Source organism: Mustela putorius, unplaced genomic scaffold (assembly GCF_011764305.1).
Source record: "Mustela putorius furo isolate JIRA1106 unplaced genomic scaffold, ASM1176430v1.1 tig00003983_pilon_pilon_pilon, whole genome shotgun sequence".
In the NCBI taxonomy this organism is placed as follows: Eukaryota; Metazoa; Chordata; class Mammalia; order Carnivora; family Mustelidae; genus Mustela; species Mustela putorius.
The window spans coordinates 4642480-4663382 of record NW_025422123.1 but is presented as its reverse complement, the minus strand read 5'-3'; the positions used below and the strand labels follow the sequence as shown (position 1 = coordinate 4663382).

At 54.0% G+C, this 20903-nt stretch overlaps 1 protein-coding gene across 2 annotated transcripts in view; it reads left to right on the top strand.

Moving 5' to 3' along the window:
* Nucleotides 1–293: 293 nt before the first annotated feature.
* The window catches only part of MDGA1 (MAM domain containing glycosylphosphatidylinositol anchor 1), a 58428-nt gene continuing 37818 nt past the window's right edge, over nucleotides 294–20903 (top strand). For both annotated transcript variants that reach the window (XM_004739998.2, XM_004739997.2), the window contains exon 1: nucleotides 294–414. In XM_004739998.2, coding sequence (XP_004740055.1) covers nucleotides 348–414 — 67 coding nt within the window. In that variant the 5' untranslated portion in view covers nucleotides 294–347. The remainder of the gene's footprint in view (nucleotides 415–20903) is intronic.

The window sequence follows — 20903 nt, the reverse complement described above, 5'->3', positions numbered from 1 at the left end:
CCAGCACACGGAGAAGACAGCCCTGGGGACCCGGGGCGGATCGGCCGCCGGGCTCCTCGGGCCGGGGCGCTGGCTGCTGAGCCGGGCGCGCCAGGGCACCCGGGGCCGGGCCAGCGCCCCCTGCGTCCCCACGCGGGCAGCGGCCCCGCGGGAGGAGAAACCCGGGTCGCCGCCGCCGCCGCCACCGCCGCCTCCTCAGTCTCCTGGTCTCCGTTGCCGCCGCCGCCCCCTCCGTCACCTCTCGGGGGAAGGGGGGACGCAGGGGGCATCGCGGGGCCCCGGCGGATGCGCCCCCCGCCACCTCTCGGGCTGCGCCGCCTCGCGGGGATGAAGCACCGGCCGTGAAGATGGAGGTGACCTGCCTTCTACTTCTGGCGCTGATCCCCTTCCACTGCCGGGGACAAGGAGTCTACGGTAAGAGCCCGCGTCCCGCTCTAAGCGGGCTTAGCACCGCGCGGAAACTTTGCAAGAAGCGCAAAGTGCGCGCTGCCGGGGTTTGGTGGGGACCCCGGCTCGGACTCTGGAGTGGATGCCCGGGTCCCCGCCCTTCTCTGGGCGTGAGATCGAGCTAGCTGTTTCGGAGCACGGAGACGGGTCGTTGGGTCTGGCGTGAAGCCGGGGATGCCAGGGGGAGGTGGCCACTTCCCCAAACCTTGCCTGGGGCAGGAGTGACTCGGAACCCTTGAGAGCACCCAGTCGGCTCGGGAGATCCCACCAGACCCCAAACCCGGGCCTGGGGCAGCGACTTGCACGGAAACCTAGTCCTACCCTGGCTCGGCCTCCGGAGTAGAAGCCAAACGATGCACGATCTGGAGTTGTGCACGGCTGGCGGGTGAGCTGGCTGCCCGTACCGCGGCCGGGCGGCGGGCTCGCCTTCCCCGCTCTCGCTGAGGCTTCGCTTCTTTTCACTCGCTTCTTGACGGCAGGAGCGGATGCCAGCATCCCCCGGATTGGGCGCCTAAAACCCGGCATCCGTTTTTCAAATCTAGCCTGAGCCAGTTCTTCCTGTCCCCGGTTCCCAGCTACAAAACCCCAGCCCCACCTTCCTTCTCCCCGAGTGCACACACGGACACATTCAGCCACCGTCCCCGGGAAACGCAAACACGGCACGCACCGATCCGGCTACGTGTTCAAACTCTGCCTCCTGCCACGCAGCCCTGCTCCTGCGTCCCTACGCCCCCGTTGTCCGGCGTTTAGGGGACTCCGGCTGGGTGTCCCTTCTCCTGTCTCTCCAGAGAGTGTTCCCTGGGGAAAGGTCCCGAGAGCGGGCATCATCTGTTCACGATGGCCCAGAGCTCTCCCCTCTCAGGAACCCCTCCCTCTGAGTTCTAGCAGCCTTCAGTACCTTGACCTTATACACAAAAAAAGCCCGCCTCGGGGCTCAGTGGCCCTTACTTTGCCTTCTCCTGACTGCAGGGTGTCCATGTGGGTCACTTTGTAATCCTGCGTAGCTGGGGTGGGGAGAGGTCCCTGTTCCTCTTCCCCAGGGCCTGATTGTTCTTTAGATCAGGGAAGAGTTTGACCTGTTCTGTGGGCGTGGAGGCAGAGGCAGTGTCCCCCCAGCGTGCTCCCTTGCCCCCCCCCCCCCCGCAGATGCCAGCCTCAGATGCTGATGCTAAATGCTCCCTTCTGGGGGGTGCCTGGCTCTGCTGTGCCTCCCAGAGACAGGGGTGTCCTGAGGGGTGTCTAGGAGGTGACATGCTCCCTGCCCTGCACAGTTAGCTGGCTTGGGCTTAATTCCCTGGGGAGGCAGGCCCAGGCATCTGGCCAAATTCTGCTTCTTAATTAGTTTGTGTGTCTCTTACTGCCTGGCCCTTTACAGAGGCCAGAAGAGGGAAGGGGGAGGAGGGGGGAAGTGGGGAATGGAAGGGGGGATTGTAGGGAGGAGGCCACTGAGCTGGCGCCAGAGGCCTCCTCAAGGCAAAGGAAGACACCTGGGACTTGGGGGGGCAGGGGTCCTCTATCTTCTTTCTCCCCAAGGGTTCCTCATAGCCTCATTGCCTCAAGAGCTGGCCTAAGGAGAGATGTCACTGAGGCCTTTGCCTCCTGCTCCCCACACCCCAGGGGCTCTGAGAGTGACAGAGACCACTATACCCTGCTTTCTATCCTCTACTCTGCTACTCCCTCCAAGTGCCCTTGGGCGATCGGGCCAACCTATTTCCTGGCCATCCCTCTCCTCCATCCCCTCCAGCATCCAGCCTTCTCCAGGGCTGCACTGGGCCATGTAGAGGAAGCTCCTGTGAGCATAGCCTGGAAACCCTAGCAATGAGGGTGGGGAGGAGGGAGGGATGGGAGGCATAGGGTTGGTGGTGTCTGCGGGCCCTGATTTCAGAGGCCCTGGGGTGAGGATTTAGCCTTTGGTTTATCTGCCCCCTATTTTCTGTAGTTTCTCCTCCCTCATGTGCCTGAGTCTCTCTTTTCGTTGCTGTCCACCGGAACAAATCAAGGTGAGCTGGGTGTACTGGGGCCAACCCTGGGTCCTGGGGTGACAGCGCCTTTGGGGTGTTGGCTCCGGAGAAGCTTGGGGCCTCAGGGGAATTGCAGAGTGGAGGTCTGTCTTCGTTGAGGTCGATGGAGAGAAGTGAGGATCTAGTGTGAGAAGGAAGATGGCAAGAGGCTCTGAGTTCTTTGTGATGCTAGAAGCTTTGGCCAGACTCAGCAGAGGGGGGAACTATTGTAGGCCCGTAGTTCTTCTGCCCCCCCAATTTCCCTCTCTGTCCAAAGCAGATGAAGCAACTCGAGGAAGAGTAGAGTGTGGGGGTGAGGAGTGATCATTTGTGTCCCTCATTGTATCCTGGCATCCAACATGGCATCGGGCACGCAGAGAAGCTGGGCAAACATTTGCTGCAGGAATGAAGGGCCATGGTTGGGGGGAGGTTGAGGAAATGATTTTTGAAATTCTTTCCCCCCAAAAAGTCAGTCTAGGATGTTTTCCAGCAGGGTAGTGGGACACATTCTGAGGGTCTCTGCTTAGGAAAAGTCCCAGAGCCCTAGGGTGGCAGCCTAGGGGGCCTCAGGGAGAAGAGAAAAGAAGCCGATAGCCCGGGAGCACAAGAAAAGGCACAAAAAATCGCAGTGTGTCCTGGGGAGCGCCGGTGTGGCTGAAGGAGGGCCAGATTAACAGGGAAGTTGAACAGCTAAACTGAGGAGCAGGAGGAAGAACAGGAGGACGTGGAGGGCAAAGCCGGCAGGATCTAGCCTGGGCTGTGGATCTCTGTTGAGGCTGGCAGGAGGCCAGTACCCAGTACCTATACTCCGCTTCCTGCTGAGGGTCCTCTTGCTGGCCCTGAGCTCTGCTGTTGGGCTGGGGAGGTGTGCTCAGTCTGGCCAGGTGGCTTCCCTTCTTCTTTGGGGCGCAGATGCTCTAGCAGCCACAAACTGGACCAGATGGTCCATTTGGAGCCGATCCCCTCGTCCCTCCCTGCCTCCCAATCTCCTGGCTTCGTGGTGGATCCTGTAATTTGTTTTCTGGCTCGTGAGGGGGTTGGGCTGGCCCCAGAGGCCTACTTCTGGGGCAGAGTCAGTCACCAGGTGATGGAGGAGGAGTCCCCAGTATGTGGATAGCATCAGAAATCACCCTCTCCTCCATCCCAGCTTCCTTTCCTCACCTAGCTGCCGGACTTCTAGCCAGGGCAGGTTGGTGGGATTCCTCTCTCTTACAGAAACACAACAAACCCCTGGATTATTTAATATTCAAGAGTAGGAATTGACATTATCCTTAAGACAGGTTGTTTGCAACTTACTGGTGGAAGTCAAAATATTTCACCAAAGGTGTCATCAGAAACTACTATCCTATGCTAATTTTTGTGGGAACATGAAGACAGATGTTGAATAATTTGACAAGAGCAACATAGCTTACAGAATTATCAAGTCAGGTTTTTTCCCCCTCTTCTGAGGGGTGCACAGAAGGAATTTCAGGAAGTGGGTCTCCCAGTGCCGTCTTCTGGGTGTTGATCTGGGTGTGGGCACTTGGGATTTTTTTTTACTAGAGTTTCTGCCACATGCCTTGAGATTGGCTGTCCGTATCTAACTCTCCCCCTGGAGAAGGCATGGCATTGAAAAATTTTGTTAGGTTAACAGAAGGCTTAGAGTTTTCTAAATGTCCTCAAGAAGGTTAAAACCTCTGTTCTTCTTCCTTCCCAGTTATAGAAATTGCATGAGCGAGAGACAGGGCCTTGTGCCCGCAAAAGAGGCTGGTTTGTTTGCCTTGCTAGCACTGTCTCCCCGCCCCCCTCCGTCTCCCCCTTCACCCAATGAAGTTGTTGCTGCCTGCTGAGCCAGCCTGAGGGCTCTGCAGGAGCTGGCTGGAGGGCCCCACTTCAGGTCAAGGTTGGCATGATGTCCCATTCCACCCTGCAGGCTGGAAATCTGTGTTTCCTGATGTGGTGGGGGCTCTGGTGAGGGGGTGGTTAGAGAGGACGCTATTACCCAGGAAACCACTCCTGAGAGGGTATGCTGGGGCCATGCCAAGGGCCCACCTGTAATTGGCCAGGCTTGGCTGTGAGTTGCTGGGGCAGGGTGGCAAAGCCTCATTTAGAGCCTGGTATGAGCTCTGCTTTGCTAGAACAGGGAGGAACAGGCGGGGTGGGGTGAGGGGGTGCTCCGGAGGGAGAATGGAGGGAGCTAATCACAGCCGCCAAGGCCCAGCAAATGAATGATGCAGGAAATCAATATCTGGGGGCGGGAGTGGAAATCCGGGCAGTGGTAGCAGTGGTAGCAGCCCTGGCTGCCCGGCAGGCATGGGTGGGCCTGGGAGGAGTGGGACAGGCTGAAGTATGGAGGACCCCTCTTGGCCATCTCCCTGTCTTCCCCCCATGACTACTCTAGGTCCCACCCCACCCCACCCCCCACCCCAGCCCATCCACCACCTGCCTTCCATCTCCATGGTGGGTCAGTAGATGCCCCTGCAACACAGGGGGTTTGGGAGGTAAGACCTCAGGTCTCTCGGTCCTGGCAGAGCCTTGCCCTGCCCCCTACCATCCTCTGGACATCAGAGCCCAACTCGCTCCAGGTGCAGGGGAGTTAGTGCAGCAGCCTGGGGACGCTGCCCTTTGCGTCTGGCACTGCCACTCCAGATGTGGCCAGCAGGGGGAGGGCTTGGCCACCACATTGCCTTTCTGGGGCTCCCTGGGCCTCAAGCCTCCCAGTGGGATGAGAGTTCCATTTCCTCAGCTTGGGGTCCATGGGGGGGGGTCCCTAGGGCCTACTGAAGATCTGGACTCCCTACACTTCCACCTCCACCCAGTGTCCCATGGCACTTGGCTGTGGCCAAAGCCACACTTTCTGCACCCTCTGCCACAGGAGAGCTCTGTGGAGGGGCTCAGCTCTGTGGGACTCTGCCCAGGTGGGGCTTTGTGCTGAGCAGGGACCGTTGTCCTTGCAGAGCTGCCTCTTTGTGAACCTGGGGTGTGGCCCCTGTTCTTCGTCTTCCTCCCCTTCTTAGAAGACTCTGCTTTGCAGACACACCTCTGCCCGTGGCGGGAGCTGGGTATGAAGGGCGGGATGGCATTTCATTGCTGATCGGGGAGTCGAGAGCAATGCTTAACACAGAGGAATCCTTTTTAAACAATGACATCTCTTTTCCCCAAGTCAAAGAGTAACATGTAACAATCAGAGAATATGTACAATTATAAGGAAGTAAAACTCGAAGCCCCGCCATGCATCTGGTGATGGTTCTTCTAGGCAGCCTTTTGTGCAAAGACTCAGACTCGGTTTTAACAACAATCGGTCCCTTATAGGCGTGTAAATGCCGTCTGCCTTCCTCACTGTTTCCATGCCGCTGCCTCCTTTGATTCCCGTAAAGTTCTGAGAGGTCAGTACAGCAGGTCCTCTTGTCCCTATTTAAGAGCAGAGGAAATGGAGGCTCCAAGACTTTAAGTGACCTGCTCAAGGTTAGCCAGCTGGTAAGAAGTGGCTCTGAGACTCCATCCCAGGGGACCCTCTGATTTGGTGATAGGAAAAAGGGAGGTTCTGCCCTCAAGGAGAAGGGGAGGGAGTTACATACAAGATGGTTCCTGATGATCTTGGCTAAGGGCAGATGAAGAACTGGGAGTTCAAAGGGGAAGGAAGTTGCTCGCAAGGCCTCGTGAAGGGGGCATTTGAACTGGCTTGGCAAACAGAAGTAAGGGCTGAGAAGGACATTGCAGGCGGAGGGCTCGTTGTGGCAAAGGCATATGGAGGATAAAGACCCTGGTGTGTGTGGGGAGTAGTGAGTCACTCCTTCGGGCTGGAGCAGAGACTGAAATGGAATGGGCAGTTAGAGCTGGAACACAGAAGGAATGATAATAACAACTGCTCATGTTTCCTGCCCAGGCTGAGATCACAAATGTGTATTGTCTTTAATCCTCACCACCACCTCGTGAGTGAGTCATCATCAGCCCCTTTTACCAAAAAGTAAACTGAGGACTCAGGAAGATGAAGTCGCTGGTCCAAGTGACAGAACTGGGCTCAAACCCAGAGCTGAATCAGAGCCTGTGCTTGGGTGGAGTAGGCTGGAATCCTGGGTGTGTGGGAGAAGCTGCCAGGAAGGTCTTGAGCAGAGAAATGGGCTGACGGGCGCCAGCCCTCAGGCCGTTGTGCAGCTAGCTGTGTGTGTATTAAAGAGGATATGACCAGGAGGAGGGCAACTGGCCAGGAGGTCCTGCCGTTGTCCCGGGGAAACCATAGAGAGAACTTGATCCCGGGTGGTGGCGGGGAGGAAGGGCAGGAGGGAGTGGGTACAAAGACTGTGGTATTTCAGCAATCATGTGATTGAAGGCTCTGGATGGAACATTTGAGATGTTTGGCGGGAGAAGCAAGCTCTTAGTCTCTGAGCGTTGCATTCAAACCGAGGAGAGGGGCACCTGGGTGGCTCAGTGGGTTAAGCCGCTGCCTTCGGCTCAGGTCATGATCTCAGGGTCCTGGGATCGAGTCCCGCATCGGGCTCTCTGCTCAGCAGGGAGCCTGCTTCCTTCTCTCTCTCTCTGCCTGCCTCTCAGTGTACTTGTAATTTCTCTCTGTCAAATAAATAAATAAATAAAAATCTTAAAAAAAAAAAAAAAAACCGAGGAGAGACAAACAGTAAACAAGGAACAAGTCTATAATGCATCGTATGGTGATGGGCGAGGTGGAAAAGGGTAAAGGAGCCAAGGGGACAAGGAGTGGTCAACTGCAGTTCAAGGTGAAATACAGTGGCTGGGAGGCCTCCTGAACAGACATCTGAAGAGGCTGAGGGAGGAGGAGGCCCAGTGGGTGTCTGCAGGACGTATATTCCAGGAGGGGAAGCATGCCTGGCCTGGTTAGCAGCAAGGAGGCGTCCTGGATGGCTGGAGCCCAGTGAGCGATGGGGAGACCAGGAGGACAGAGTTAGGGGGTTAGTGGGGCCAGATTGTCGGCAGTCTTGAAGGCTATGCAAGGATGTTGGCTTGTATTCTGAGAGATGAGGGGAGCCATAGGAGGGTTTTGAGCAGGAGAGGGACATGAACTGACACCTTTTAGAATCCCTCTGGCTGCCCTGGAGAGAACAGATGTAGGGGGTTGGGCGTGGGGGAAGGGATCCTCTTAGAGATTGTTGAAAAAGGCAAGAAATGAAATGATACAATCATTAACTTCCACAAGTGCTTCTGGAAGAGCGTAGGCAAGATCTGGGGCTGAAGATGGCCCTGGCACCATGGCGGTGAGGTACAGCAAAGGCCTTGGGAGTCAGGCAAGTCTGTGGCAAGGGGGTGATGTAGTTAAGAGCTGGGACTTCTGGGTAAGAAACCAGGTGGGAACCCCAGCTCTGCCCTGCACTGGCCATGAGAGCCCGAGAAGTTACCTCAGCTGTCTAAGGCATGGCTTTTCTGTTTGTCGTATAGAGACAGCCGAACCCACTGCGTGGGTTTGTGACAAGCAGGCAGTGAGACAGCTTGGGAGGCCCCGAGAGCCGCGCTCGGCTCTCAGCCAGGCCTCAGTGCATCATTTTCTTTTAACGACAATGCCAGTGCAGTTTTGAACTTCATGGGATCCCGGTGTGGGATGTTTGGAAGAGATGCTAGTGGGGTAAATAGACCTAAGGGTTCGTGCTCAGGTGAGAGGGAGGTTTGCACATCTGGTTTTCTGTGCACAGAACCATGTGGGCCGAAATCGTGAATGGACTGAAACCACCAGGGCGGAGAGAGCGGAGTGAGGGGCACTGGGCTGAGATCAGCACCCTGGGCTGTGGGAGGCCTGAGAAGAAACAGAGTGGGTAGCATCAGGGAGGTAGGAGGAGACCCAAGAGGGGTCAGGGACCGGAAAGTGAGCGGGGATGGAGTCGGTGGGAGCCGAGGTGGAGGAGGAGAGTGAGCAAGGGCCGTCTGGGGACTGGGGGTTTGGCAGCTAGGCAGCTGCAGCCTGAGCAGGGCTCCCTGAGATCCAGCAGGACTCCTCTGGGGACTTTATGAAAACACAGATGCTGATTCAGTGGATCCGGGGCTAGGCGGAGAGTCTGCGCGTCTAACCAGCTCCTGCATGCTGCCCATGCCACTGGTCCACGTTGCTCTTTGAATACCAAAGGCACCCAGGAGAGACTCTGGATTCAAATGGCTTGGGTTGGAGGGCCGAGTAGGTAACATGTTGCCTGGGTGGGACTCTGGCCCAGGAGCTTCGCCTCTGAGCCTCAGTTTCCCTCTCTGGAAGGCTGGTTCGGGCATGCCGGCCTCTTGGGATTCCAGAGTAGCCCAACAGTAATAACCTTCTGTAAGATCTCAGGCAAACTCTGGGGACTCTGTTTCCCGAGAGCAGAGGGGGTGGCAGGCAGATGGTAGGGGAGCCCCAGGAGTGGGTGGCGTGTGGAAAAGGGAGGTGCAGGCTGCACTTTTGAGAAACGTGGCAGGCTAGGGAGGGCCTGCACAGCAGTGTCTGCTCCCCAGACCTGGCCTTCTGCCTTCGGGAAGCTGGGGCTGCAGGGGTGGGGGGTGAGCCCCATCGGTGGGCAGTGCCTTGGGCAAGCAGGAGGGTGCTGCTTGGCCAGCTTTGCAAATTCCACCCCAGGCTCCTGTTGGTTCCTTTCCAGCACCAGAAAGTCAGCTGAAATAGACGTTGATTATCGGGAGGGTTGGAAGTTGTGTAGAGAGGTGGTTCTCAACCCCAGGGGCATGTCAGAACCACCTGGAGAGCTTTTCCAACTACAGATGCCTGGCTCCACCCCCAGACCTCCGGAATCAGAGACTCTGCAGGTGGCATCAAGGCAGCTGCGGTTGTAAAGAAAAGAGCTCTCCGTTTGATTCTTGGGCACAGCTGGTGTAGACCAGGCATCCGAATGTGTCAGGCCCAAACAGATGTCTTCTTCCCTTGGGCTTTCTGAGGGCATTTCTGGGTTTTTCAGGTCACCGCCCAAGCTTTGTTTTTGTCAAGCTCATCTGGACCCTGGGGTCTTTAAAAACAACAACAAAAACAACCACCACCACCCATGCTTGTTATTTTGTAAATGATGAGCAGGGAAGCTTTCTAGTTTAATAGTTCTACCTGGCAAGTCCAGGTCACGGGAGACCGGCCCCTCCCCCTGCTTAAAACCGGGGGATTTCCAGTCCTGAGTCTAGAGAGCCAGAAAGACACTGCCCCAGAAACTGTTTTCATTGATTTTCAGTAGGTAAATTCTGTTACCATTTTGAAATGTTGCCCTGTTGTTTATCCTCTTCTCTTTTTGGTTTAGAGAAAATGAAAATTTCAAAGCTGGACCACATCACAGCCATTCAGTGTAAACCAAGCAAATATTTAATATTAGAGTATCTGCTAGGTGTCTGGATGGGTGGTGGGTGCTGAGGCTGCAGAGGTGAAGGTCACCTGCCTCCAAGGAGCTCACAGGGAGACGGGAGAATATAGTCTTTTCCAAAGCCCTCATTTTCTAGGTGCAGAAGCTTGAGTGACTTGTCCAAGGCTATACAGTTAGTACGTAGTGGAATAAGGATTTGAATTCAAGCCTGCTTCGTGCCAACCCTAGTGTCAGCCTGCTTTCCCACGTGTGAGGTTCCTGAGGGCAGCATCTGGTCATTTTTTTGTTCCCTAACCTGTGTTGTGGAAGACGGGTTGGCTGATGGGAACAGCGTGAGGACCTTTGGTCCTATATCAGATAAACATCACATTCTGTTGCCAGAAACAAGACCCGACTACAGAGCCTCCTACCTTCTTAAGTCAAGAGATAGGCTCTCCATGACTGCTATGGTGACTCCTTGGTCACTAGAGATCCAGACTCCTTCCATCTTATTCCTCTGCTCTCCTTCTGAAGAGTGGTACTTTTCAAACGCTGCCACATGTTAGAATTATCCGGTGAGTGTTTAAAAAGCCCAATGCCTATGTCATACCTCATACCAATTAAATCAGAATGTCTGGGAGTGAGAACCAGGCATCAGTATATAAATGTATTTTTAAAGAACTCCAGCCATAGAGCATTTTTGCCTCATTGTTGCCAAAGGGCTGCTGGGGCTTAGCAATCACGACAGATTCCAGGCAGGAGGAAGGGAGAAATATTTAAAAGGGTGGGCCTACCTGGTGAGTCAGCTTCTGTTAAATAACTTTTCCAGGAGCCCCCTCCCAATGACTTCTGCATACATCTCATTGGTTAGTTTCAGCTGCAAGGGAGGCTGAGAAATGTAGACTTTTAGAAGGGCACATTCTCACTCAAGAAAACATGAGGTTTGGTTAGAAGGGGAGAATGGATATTGGGTAGGTAATGAATAGTCTTTAGAACAAATCCCCACCTCAGGGCCAGTTGGCATTTCTTGAAATGAGAAAGGATTTAGACGGATGTGAACGCTGCTCTCACCCTTCCCTGCCAGCCTGGCTCAGGTGGGGTGGGCAGCTCTGGCTGCTCTGAGGTTGCCCAGAAGGATCCTCAGAGAAGACCGAGAGGCACAGGAAAGAGACAGACATTCATGAGGGGTCCTGCTTCCCATCTGCACTTGTTCCCTCCCCTTCCCCCCACCATTCAGGCTTGCCCGAGTTTGTTCATTTCTGCTGCTTGATACCCCTTTCCACGAGCAGGTGGCTTCTTTGAGTCATCGCCACAGAAGAGCTCTGAGGATCTTTCTGATTTTTAGGCCAGAAACTGGCAGTCCATACTGAAAGCTGGGGACTGTACTATAGAAATGACAATCTAGCTCATCTTCCTGTCGGATTCACACCCACCGGAGACCAGTCTACCACACTGCTGTTTGCTCAGTGTCTTTCTGGTCCTTGTTTCTGGGAACTTCTCATTGTCTGACCTTGTTTCAACTTGCCATAACATACTCTCTAACAGAAAGATTCAGGAGCTAAGGCCTCTGAGCTGACCTTGAACATCTGTTTGGCCCTGAGATTTTTCCCATATGTGATTCTTAAGACACCAGGAGGGTAGAGGTAGGGAGCTGGATTCCGGTGGCCTCATGTACCTGTGTCTGGTTCTAGGGTTTCAGTGAAATGTGGGGAGACCTTGGCGGAAGTCACTTTAACTCCCAGTAAAATACATAGGCTCACAAAGCACACTGGAGGTGGCAAGGCCTGACTTCCCTGTCCTTTCTGGAATAAGGCCACAGGGTAGACAGAGGGAAAGCTATGAGATGGGGACATAGTAAGGTGTGAGCTCTGCTTCCATCCAGTGACCTTAAGTGACCCAGAAGCTTATCTTTGAGATTCAGTGCAGGAAGAAACTGAGACCAGTGAGGGTAAGGGGCTTGTCGAGGTCACATAGCAATTAGGAGTCAAGACTGAAGTTAAAAGCCATGCGAAGGGACTCTATAGCTATATCTTTTTTTTTTTAATAAAATATTTTATTTATTTGACAGAGAGAGATCACAACCAGGCAGAGAGGCAGGCAGAGAGAGAGGAGGAAGCAGGCTCCTCGCTGAGCCGAGAGCCTGATGCCAGGCTCTAACCCAGGACCCTGAGATCATGACCTGAGCCGAAGGTAGAGGCTTTAACCCACTGAGCCACCCAGGCACCCCTCCATAGCTAGATCTTGCTTGTTCTCCAGTATCACCTTTCTAGGTTCAGGAGAAGCCAGGACATGTCCACATGGCATTTATAAGCTCTTCTATAGCCACACCTTTATAATCTCCCCCACCCTGCACTCCTCTCTGAACCCTTTGTCTATTCCCAGGCCTTTTTGTATCTGAACTATAGGATCCGGGGCTTGGTCTGTGCTCAGGACTCTGGCTTAGATGTTGGAAGCCCTTAATGGAAATCTCAAGGAGGCCCGCCTTTGTGGGTAGAAGAGGCAGCTGGCTTGGCAGTGTGAACTGGAAGTTGCTGCCAGGCCCCACCAGGTCCAACATCTCTGTCATACTGTCTAAGGCCCACCTTAGAGTTATTAACAAGCAGAAACACGGACACTGTTACCAGAAGGTCACTCTGGGAATACCTGGCAGCACTCAGGCCTTTTGCCAGTGGCCTAGGTCAGTTGATGAGATGAGTTGGATCTTGAAGTGTTGGTACTCAGGCAAGGAAGTTTCCAAGAAAGTAACGGGTCATGGCTGGGGGCCACGGTCAGTTATGTGATGTTTGTGGGTGTGATTGTTAAGCAATATGAGGGCTCTGGATCATGGCCATATGAGAGATCTAATAGTGGACATCATGATGATCAGAATGGGCTTGGACTCACAGTCTTTGTTTGGGTTCTCCAGCAGCAGACCTTGGGATGAGAAGCCCAATGAGGCCATTTATTTGACAGGTGAGCCTGGAAATCTCTGGTGGGGAAATGGAGATGTAAGACAGGGAAGCAAAGGGAACCCTGAAAAGGTGCGTGGTCAAGCCAGTCAACACCATGTCCCATTGTGGACACCTGGGACACCGTAAACACCCTGGAGTTCTCCCACCATGGTGAAGGAGCTGGGGCATATATACACTAGCTCCTGTTGTCAGCTGAGGGCTATTCTGGGGGTATAAATTTCTTGGTACTTACAGCCCAGTCCACATGCTGTATAAGCTCTATTGACCGGAGACAGCCTCAGGCAGAGAGAAGCAGCTTCTGGCCAGTGTGCAATCAAGTGGTTGGGTGGGGGCAGCACAGGGGTGGCAGGCACCACCGACAGCTTGTGCTATATATCCTGCCTAAGCCATCCACCTTGCTTTTCCAGACCCAGCCTGTTTGGCTGAGCTCTTTGTTCTAAGGTCTTGTCTTCTGTATAAGCCCTGACTCCAGTCTGCAGAGTCTCCCTGTGGCCATCAGATCTGTGAACTGCTCATTTACTTCCTTGGATTCTGTGACCGGAGCCCCAGCACATCACCTTCCCCAAGACCTTCCCAATAGAACCCAGGCTCTCCCTGAGGGATGGAGGGGGCCTCGGCCTTGGGAAGGGTGGGGTTGGGGGATCACTGAGGACAGACTTGGAGTCTATGGGTCTTTCAGGCATTGCTATGAGAGGCCTGATCTTTAGCTCCCCAACTGCTGAATTCAAAGCTAAGAAAAAGGTGGGGACAACCTCCGAGACTAGCTCTCTGCAGGCAGAATGCCATGTGGTTGTAATAGGGTTGATGGCATTCTGTTCACTTCCTTCTCCAGGAACAAAACCTCCTCCTATGGGCAATGACTAGGCTAGCCTGCACCCTTGAATGTCCCTGGGCCGTATGGATCCACATCAAAGCACCTTAGTCTGTTGTGAATTTTTGTGTCGGTTCGTTACCTACCTGAGATGAATTAATCCATCAAATATTTATTGAGTGCCTCCTATGTGCCAGACACTGTTCTAGGTGCTGAAGATACAGCAGAGAGCGAGACAGATGATATAGAATTACCGACTCCTAGAGTCAGAGCCAGCAGGCATCTTAGGGCAGATCTAATCATTTGTTGGGAGAGAAACCTGAAGCCAAGAAGGGGCAAGAGAAATCTTCAGGCCACACAGCAAATAGGGAGCCCTGCTTAGAATCATGGAAGGTCAGAGATAATGAGCTAAGAGGTCAGCTGTCCCTAACTGGTCAGTTTTCAGAGGCAGAAACCAGTGGCCAGAGGCAGGGACACACCAAGCTACTAGCTTTACTCTTGTTTGCCAGTGAATGCATCCTTCTTTCCTACATCTCTCCCAAGCGAGATCTGGGCTCTGATTTACTGAGGGGAGTGTGTGCGCATGTGTATGTGTGTGTGTGTTTGTGTGTGGGGTTTCATGTGGGCTAGGGCAGCCAGCCGCAGACATGAGTGGTTTTCTCGTGATCAAGCCATTCCACCTCCTTCTGGGGCGTTCAGAGGCTGCAGTGGGCTCTCCCCTCCCCTCTTGCCTCCCCTAGTTCCCCCAGATGGACATGGCCCCCTGGCACTGCCCGCTGTCACAGTGGCCTCGGCAGTGCCAGGGGGGTTCTGTCCTGAGTGTGCCCAAAGCCTCCACACTCCTGACTCATTTCCTTACTTTCTCAGGGGCTGAATGAGCAGGGGCTGTGAGGCTGTCCAGGGCCTGGGTGGGCTGCCTCCCTCCCAGTCTCCTCCCCCTCCTTCTGGGGGAGCTGGGGCAGGTGTCAGGAGTGACTCTAGAGAGCCAGACTGAGAGGCAAAAGGAGGTGATGGGGTGGGAGTTCTGGTGATCAGTGTGTGTGTGTGTGTGTGTGTGTGTAGGACCATTGACAACGTGATAAGCTGCTCCCACTGGGTACCTCGATAAGAGCTGGAACACCCCCCACCATTCTCTCTATACTGTGCATGTGTACTCCGTTTGTATTTTTTTGTGTACCCATAAATATACGAGGGTGTACCCATGCTGAAGGTGTGTGAATGCATGGTTATGTATCCAAGAACCTGCCCTCCTCTGCACAGGGGGCCAAGTGTGTTACCTGTGGGGAGACTGCAGATCTGTTTGGGGGCCCTTCTCTGGGTCCACCTTTATCCCCCTGCCACTCCGGGCAGCCCTTGGTTCCCAGGCGGGGGACAGAAATGGTTATCCAGCACCCTGGGCCGTCAGCCCAGTGCTTATGTCCAGCCTGGGTTATGGCTGTGCCCCCCAACCCCTACTTCTAGGAGACCTGAAGTGGGGGCCAGGGGCAGGCTGAGGCTGGCCTGGAGCTCCTGGCTAATTTTCCCCGGCCTCCATCGATCCAGCAGCTTCTCCTGAGTCTATTAGCAGTCGGCGAGTGAAAATATCCCCCATTGCGAGCCCTGACCTGAGACAGGGAGGAATCCATAGCAATTTGTTCAAACAGAGGAAAGCGTTTCCCTCTGATTTGTATTCCAATTTATTCTAGGCAGGAAGGGGGTCAGGGTGGTGGGGGGTGAACCCTGGCTCACCAGAGCTGGGCCCAGGCCGGTCTCCCTCGGCCCCCCATGCCAGCCGGGGTGGCAGCTGGTGCTCCCCATGGTTCCTGGGGTGGGGGTTGAGGAGGGGAGGGTGGGCCCCAGCAGGGGGACGGGAAGAGAGGCCCGCCAGCCTTCCCAGCAGGCCCGGCTTGGCTGGAGAGCTCAGTTGTGGATTTGGTTTTCACAAAATACAAAGCCGCCTGCTCGGAGCCTCTCTCCCGGGCACTGGGGCCTGTGCCAGGCGTGCGCTCACCCACTGCGCCCGTGCCAGGATGGGGGCTGGGCTGGGCTGGGCCCACGGACAGTGGCCCCAGCTGGGCTGAGTGGCAGGAGGGTCTATTCTTCCCCTGAAGCCCTCCCCAGCCGGCCTTGCAGAAGCAGAGCTGCTCAGGCTCAGAGGGGAGCTGACACTTTGGAAAAGCTGCTGTGCCGGGTTGGCGAGCCCCCCATCCCAGAAGCCCCAAGTGCATCTTCCTGGTACCGTGTTCAGGCTCCGTTCCTGTCTGAGCAAATGGGGGGCTCACCGGTCTCTGATCCACCATGCTCCGAACTCTCTGAGCACTTACAGTAATGACAGCTCTGACTGACCTTCATTAAGGACTTATATTTGCTAGGCACTGGGCTAGTGCTATAAAGTATCCAGTCCTTGCAGGGTCCAGGCTTCCTTGGGTGCCTCGGTTTCCCCACACTTCAGATCCTTCTGCCACCTCCCTCACCCCCCTCTGCTCTATCTTTCTCACTTCCTCCTGAGAATCACTTCTCCCTTCTACCTGAGGGTGGCCCTGGTGATGGAGGGTCTCAGGACTGACGCCTCTGCATCTTTCCAGAGGGACCCCATGAACAGGCTAGCTCCCTTTTTTCCAGGTAGCTCCCTTTGGCCCCACCTCACCCTCACCTCCAGGGTGCAGGCCTCTGAAGAGGTGACGCCATGGCAACGGGAGAGGAGGATTCTGGGAAGGGTCAGCCGATGGTCCTACAGCTACCCACCCCCCTCCCGTTTCCTTCTTTTTTTGCACTGGTGCCCGCAGGAAGGGGAGTAACCAGAGACGTTCTTCACACCCAGGTGTCAGTGACTAGCAGCTCTGAGGTCAGCTGTCGCACATGATTTGCCGGGCTCCATGACACCACCAAGGTCTAATTTCAGAAGCCAGCAACTAAATATATCAAAGTGGATGAATAATCATCTCTCCCAGGTGGGAGTATATGGCATGAAGGGGTAGAGGGTTCTGACACAGATCTGGGTTCAGGTTCTGCCTCAGCCACTCCCTGGCTGTGTGATCTCGGGCAGGTTAGGCTCTGTGCCTCACGCACAAGCTTCCCCCGGGCACAAGATAGAGGTCTCAGCGTCTTCCTGAGGGCGCTATGGTGAAGAGGCAGTGGGAGTGCATGGAAGGCCATTCTTAGCACGGGGCCTGGCACACAGGGAGTCAGTGTCCAGAGGCGGCCCAGCTAAGTGAGTGATACCTGGGCCTGAGCCTGGCTGGGGGAGCTAGTGGGTCACAGAGGCTGCCACCAAAGAAGCAGCACGTGGGGCTCTAGGTACTGGCATGTGACACATTATTAGGGGAAAGAGGGAGCAAGACCAAGACCCTGGCCCCGGAGAAAAGATGGCAGAATTCCAGACCTCCTGCCATCTTCCTCCCGGGGAAATTTATAGCCAGAACATTCCCTGTGAGCCACTTTGCTGGTTGGGAGACAGGTGTGTTTTACACTCAGGCCTTTGCTGCACCCCTGCCTCTCCCAGACCTCATTTTCGTCCTTAGAGGCAGCCCCCCACCCATACCTCCTCAGCCCCCAGCAGCTTCCTAAGGGCAATGACTTTTTTGTCTCTGGCTGTGATTGAATTCTGGTCCTATTGGCTTCCTCCCTCCCCAAGTCCTTCACCTTTCTCCCTGACCTCTGGGTTCCAAATCATTTACAAGTTGTTCGGGGGATGCTCAGCTTATAATCAGGTCCTACAGTGCATGCTGCTTATGTGATTTCTAAAGTTTTAGCCAAAAAAGGAGTGAAACCCTTCAGTGATAGAGAAAAAAAAATTATGAGGATACTTAACAGGAGGGCAGGTATTGCATTTCTTGATTTATAAATGTACCCAGTGCTAAAGAAAAGATGTTCCCCGACTTGATGCTTCCTGCACTGACTCTTGGAAAGAAAAGACTGACTATCTTTTTCAGGAATTTAACATGCTTTCCTTCTCAGAGGTATTTGCCTTTTGAAAGGGACACAGAAAAAGAATGAATAAGTGACTGTTTAATATGCAGGGTGTTGATGAGTGTTATGAAGAACCCACAAAGCAGGGAAAGGGATTGAAAGTAGTGGAAGTGGGGCAGGCGTGCTGTCTGAAATAGGGTGGTCCAGGAAGGTCTCCCTCAAAACACAGCTGAAGGAAGTAAGGGAGTGAGTTCTGGAAATATGGGGCAGAATAATGCGGCAGCAGGAGCTGCAAGTGCAAAGGCCCTGAGGTAGGAGTGGGCTTGGTCTGCTTGAAGAACAACAGAGAGAGCAGTGCGACCACAGTGCTTGGGACAGTAGAACAGAACATAAGATGGGGATGGGAGCAAATGACAGGGGTGTGACAGCCTATTAAAAAAGTGTTGGCTTTGATTCTGCTTGAGATGGGAGACACTACAGGGTTTTGAGCAGAGGAAGGACAGGGCCTGATGAAGTGTTGTAAAGGGATTTATCTGGTTTCTGCTGGAGAAAAGACTGTACTGGGCAAGGGAGGAAGCAGGGTGTTTCTCTCAGGAGGCTGCTGTAGAAATCCAGGCAGAAGATGGTGATGGCTAAAAGTGGGGTTGTATCACAGGGGTCGGATTGGGGATCAGTTTTGAAGGCAGCTGAGAGGGCTTGCTGGTGGCTTGGGTGTGGGGTGTGGGAGAAGGGGAGAAGCCAAGGCGGGCTGTTTCCAGCTGATGGCAGGGGATAGTGTGTCTTCACTAATGAAGGTGAGGGTGAGGAATGGCTCTTGGACCGTGGGGTGCTGCAGGGGCGGGTGGGGTGGTGACTGCTGTCCTCCTGAGGTCACTGGATGCAGAGAGCGGCAGAGAGCGAATCAGGCCCTTACACCTCAGCTCCCTGATTTTTTTAAACCTCGAGCTAATCCTCCTGCTGCCTCCTGAGCTGAGTGGGGGTGAAAGCCGGTCTGGGGGAACTGTGGGGAGGTAGCTTCGAGACGTTTCATGCAGTCAGGTTGTGGTACCTCTAATTCCACCCCACAGCTGGGTGGGATGAGGCCCCAAAACCCACACATGCCTTGGGGGTGGGGCCCTTGGGGGCTCTCTAGAAACTCTGTCCTCCCCTCCCTGCTCTTCAGTCTGGGGGGGTCTAACGCCCCACCTGCTCTCAAGCCACAGGATTGATTTTGCTTTCAGGGTTGTTATTATTACCCACTTAAACAACCTCATAAGAAAAAAAAAGGAACCCAATGAGCATCAAACATTAACTGTTCATTCTAAATTCCCTTCTCATACCTGTCAATACATTTTTACATAGCGGTAAACAGTCGTCAGTTCTGCGCTGTTGGCCGACTTTATCTCCTGCACACGTCTCGTGGTATTGACTGAGCCCTCAGCCTTGTCACTTTAATGGCTGCAGGGTACCTCCTGCGTCGACCCGCTGGGGTTTGGTCACCATTTCTCTGATGTGGACAGTCTGGGAAGACGCCAGTTTCTCCGGCTTCTAAATAGCTCGGCTGTGAATATCCTTATGTGAATTCCTTTTTCCTTTTAAATTATTTCCTTGGGGCCTATTCCCCAAAGTGAGATTGCCTAATAGGTCATAGGATAGGAACAGTTTTATGGTCTCATTTCGCCCTGCCGGGTCGTGTTACAAAAAGTTGGAGCTGGCTTTGCACATAGCCCAGCCACAGTGGATTTAATCCTCTGAATTTATTTCCCTGGGTTTAATAGGTGTGTTATGGCTTGTTTCTTAAATTCTAGTTTGCCTCCTGAAACCACGTTTGGGTCTCTCGGCACCTAATAAGCACCTGATCTGAGCAGAACTTTACAGTTTTATATGGAGCTTTCTGATATGTCCTCTCAGTGAGGCACTATGAGCGTCATATCGTTGGCCTCTCTTTTATAGGGCAGAATGGGAGTTTGCTCATGTTAAGTGCTGGAGTGAGGCCTCCAACCAGTTCTTACAGGTTTGGTTAGAAAGGATTCCTGCCCACCTGCCACTGTCCCATTCTGTCTGTGGGCCCAGGGTCCCCACAGAGGGACCCACAAAGAGCCCCTAAAGCCCGACCTGAGCCCCAGTTCAGTGTCCTTAGTCTTGTCATCTCTCCTCAGTGCCCACAGCCAGCTGGGGCCAGGCCCCTGCCAGTGGCCTCTGCTTCCAGGTTGGGTCTCATCTGTATGGGGCTTGGAGGAAGCCACTTGGGTTTGGGGGTCAGGTGGGGCTTTGGGGGCTCTTTGCTTCAGCAAAGCCATGATGCTTTCCATTCCCCGGCGTAGGACTAGCCCAAGCTCTACGTTCTGGGTTGGGGGCCTAGACCTAGCTGGTTTTATTCTGCTCCCTTTGAACTGTACTTCATGACTATTTCCTAGGCAGTGGGCACTTGTGCTTGGTGGATTCCGTTCATACTGTGTTTAACTCTCATAATAGGGAGCGCATTTATGCCCATTTTATAGTCAGGAAACTGAGGCTCTAGACCAGAGAGTTAAAAGACTTGCCCCAGGCCACAGAGCAATTGCTGCAACTTCCTGGATGAGAACCCCATGCCCGGGCTGTGTCTACACCAGACCCGTGCCTCCCATGGCTTTGGGTCCATAGTTACGCTTTAGTGTGGGCTGGTTTGATCATATCAGTGTCTGGGGCTGCTGCCAGGGTGCAGGGCCAAGGGAATGGCAGTGATGGGGTCCCCAGGACTGGCAGAGCTTGGTGGGGCTGGGTAGATGGGACCCAAGCAGGAAAACTACATGAGCGACCCCATATCTGTGGGCCTCGTATGCCTCATATCCCTTAGCCAGGCAGGCTCAGGTCCTGCCTTCTAGAAGCCATTCTCTGCCATGATGATGATAGCCTCTCTCTCCCACCGTCATCCTGTATGTTCCCTTGGGGAGACCTTTCCTTCCTGCGATTATTCTTCTGTTCTGGTCTCTCAAGATTACAGCTTGTGGTATTCCCCCTCAAAGTAGACCTCTGCATCCAGTGTTACATTTTCTTCTTGCAGGCTCTTTGAACTGGTTCCCACAGGGTCCAGGGCTATATTATCAAATGGAAAAGGGACTCGAATTTATGAAGTACCTACTGAGATACCAGTCCTTGTGTTATGTACCTGATGTGAGCGATCTCATTTAATTCTCATAACCCAGAAGTTATTTCCACTACTGCCCGAGATGTCTTTTTTCTCCATTTGCCGATTGAGGAAACTGAGGCTTCAGGAGGCTGAATGACTAGCCCAACAGTAGGGAAATGAGCAGTAGAGTCCTGTCCCCTGCACCTCATCCCACACCATCTGGGCTGCCCGTCAGGCTTACACATAAGCTTCAGGTCGAGCAGTGCCAGATTTAGGGCTTGTGCCTCTCCTTGGTCTTCCGTGAGTGTCCCGCCTGCACTGGTTAGAGCTGCCCTCACCATTGAGAGTTTTGATCCTGATCTTCTGTGACTGAGGGAGAAAGCCCCTTATAACTTCTCCCAGGGCACCTCAGAGTCTCCAAGTAGGGGACTTTCTTGGTGGTTTGTCCCAACATCCAGAGTTCCATTAGTGGGG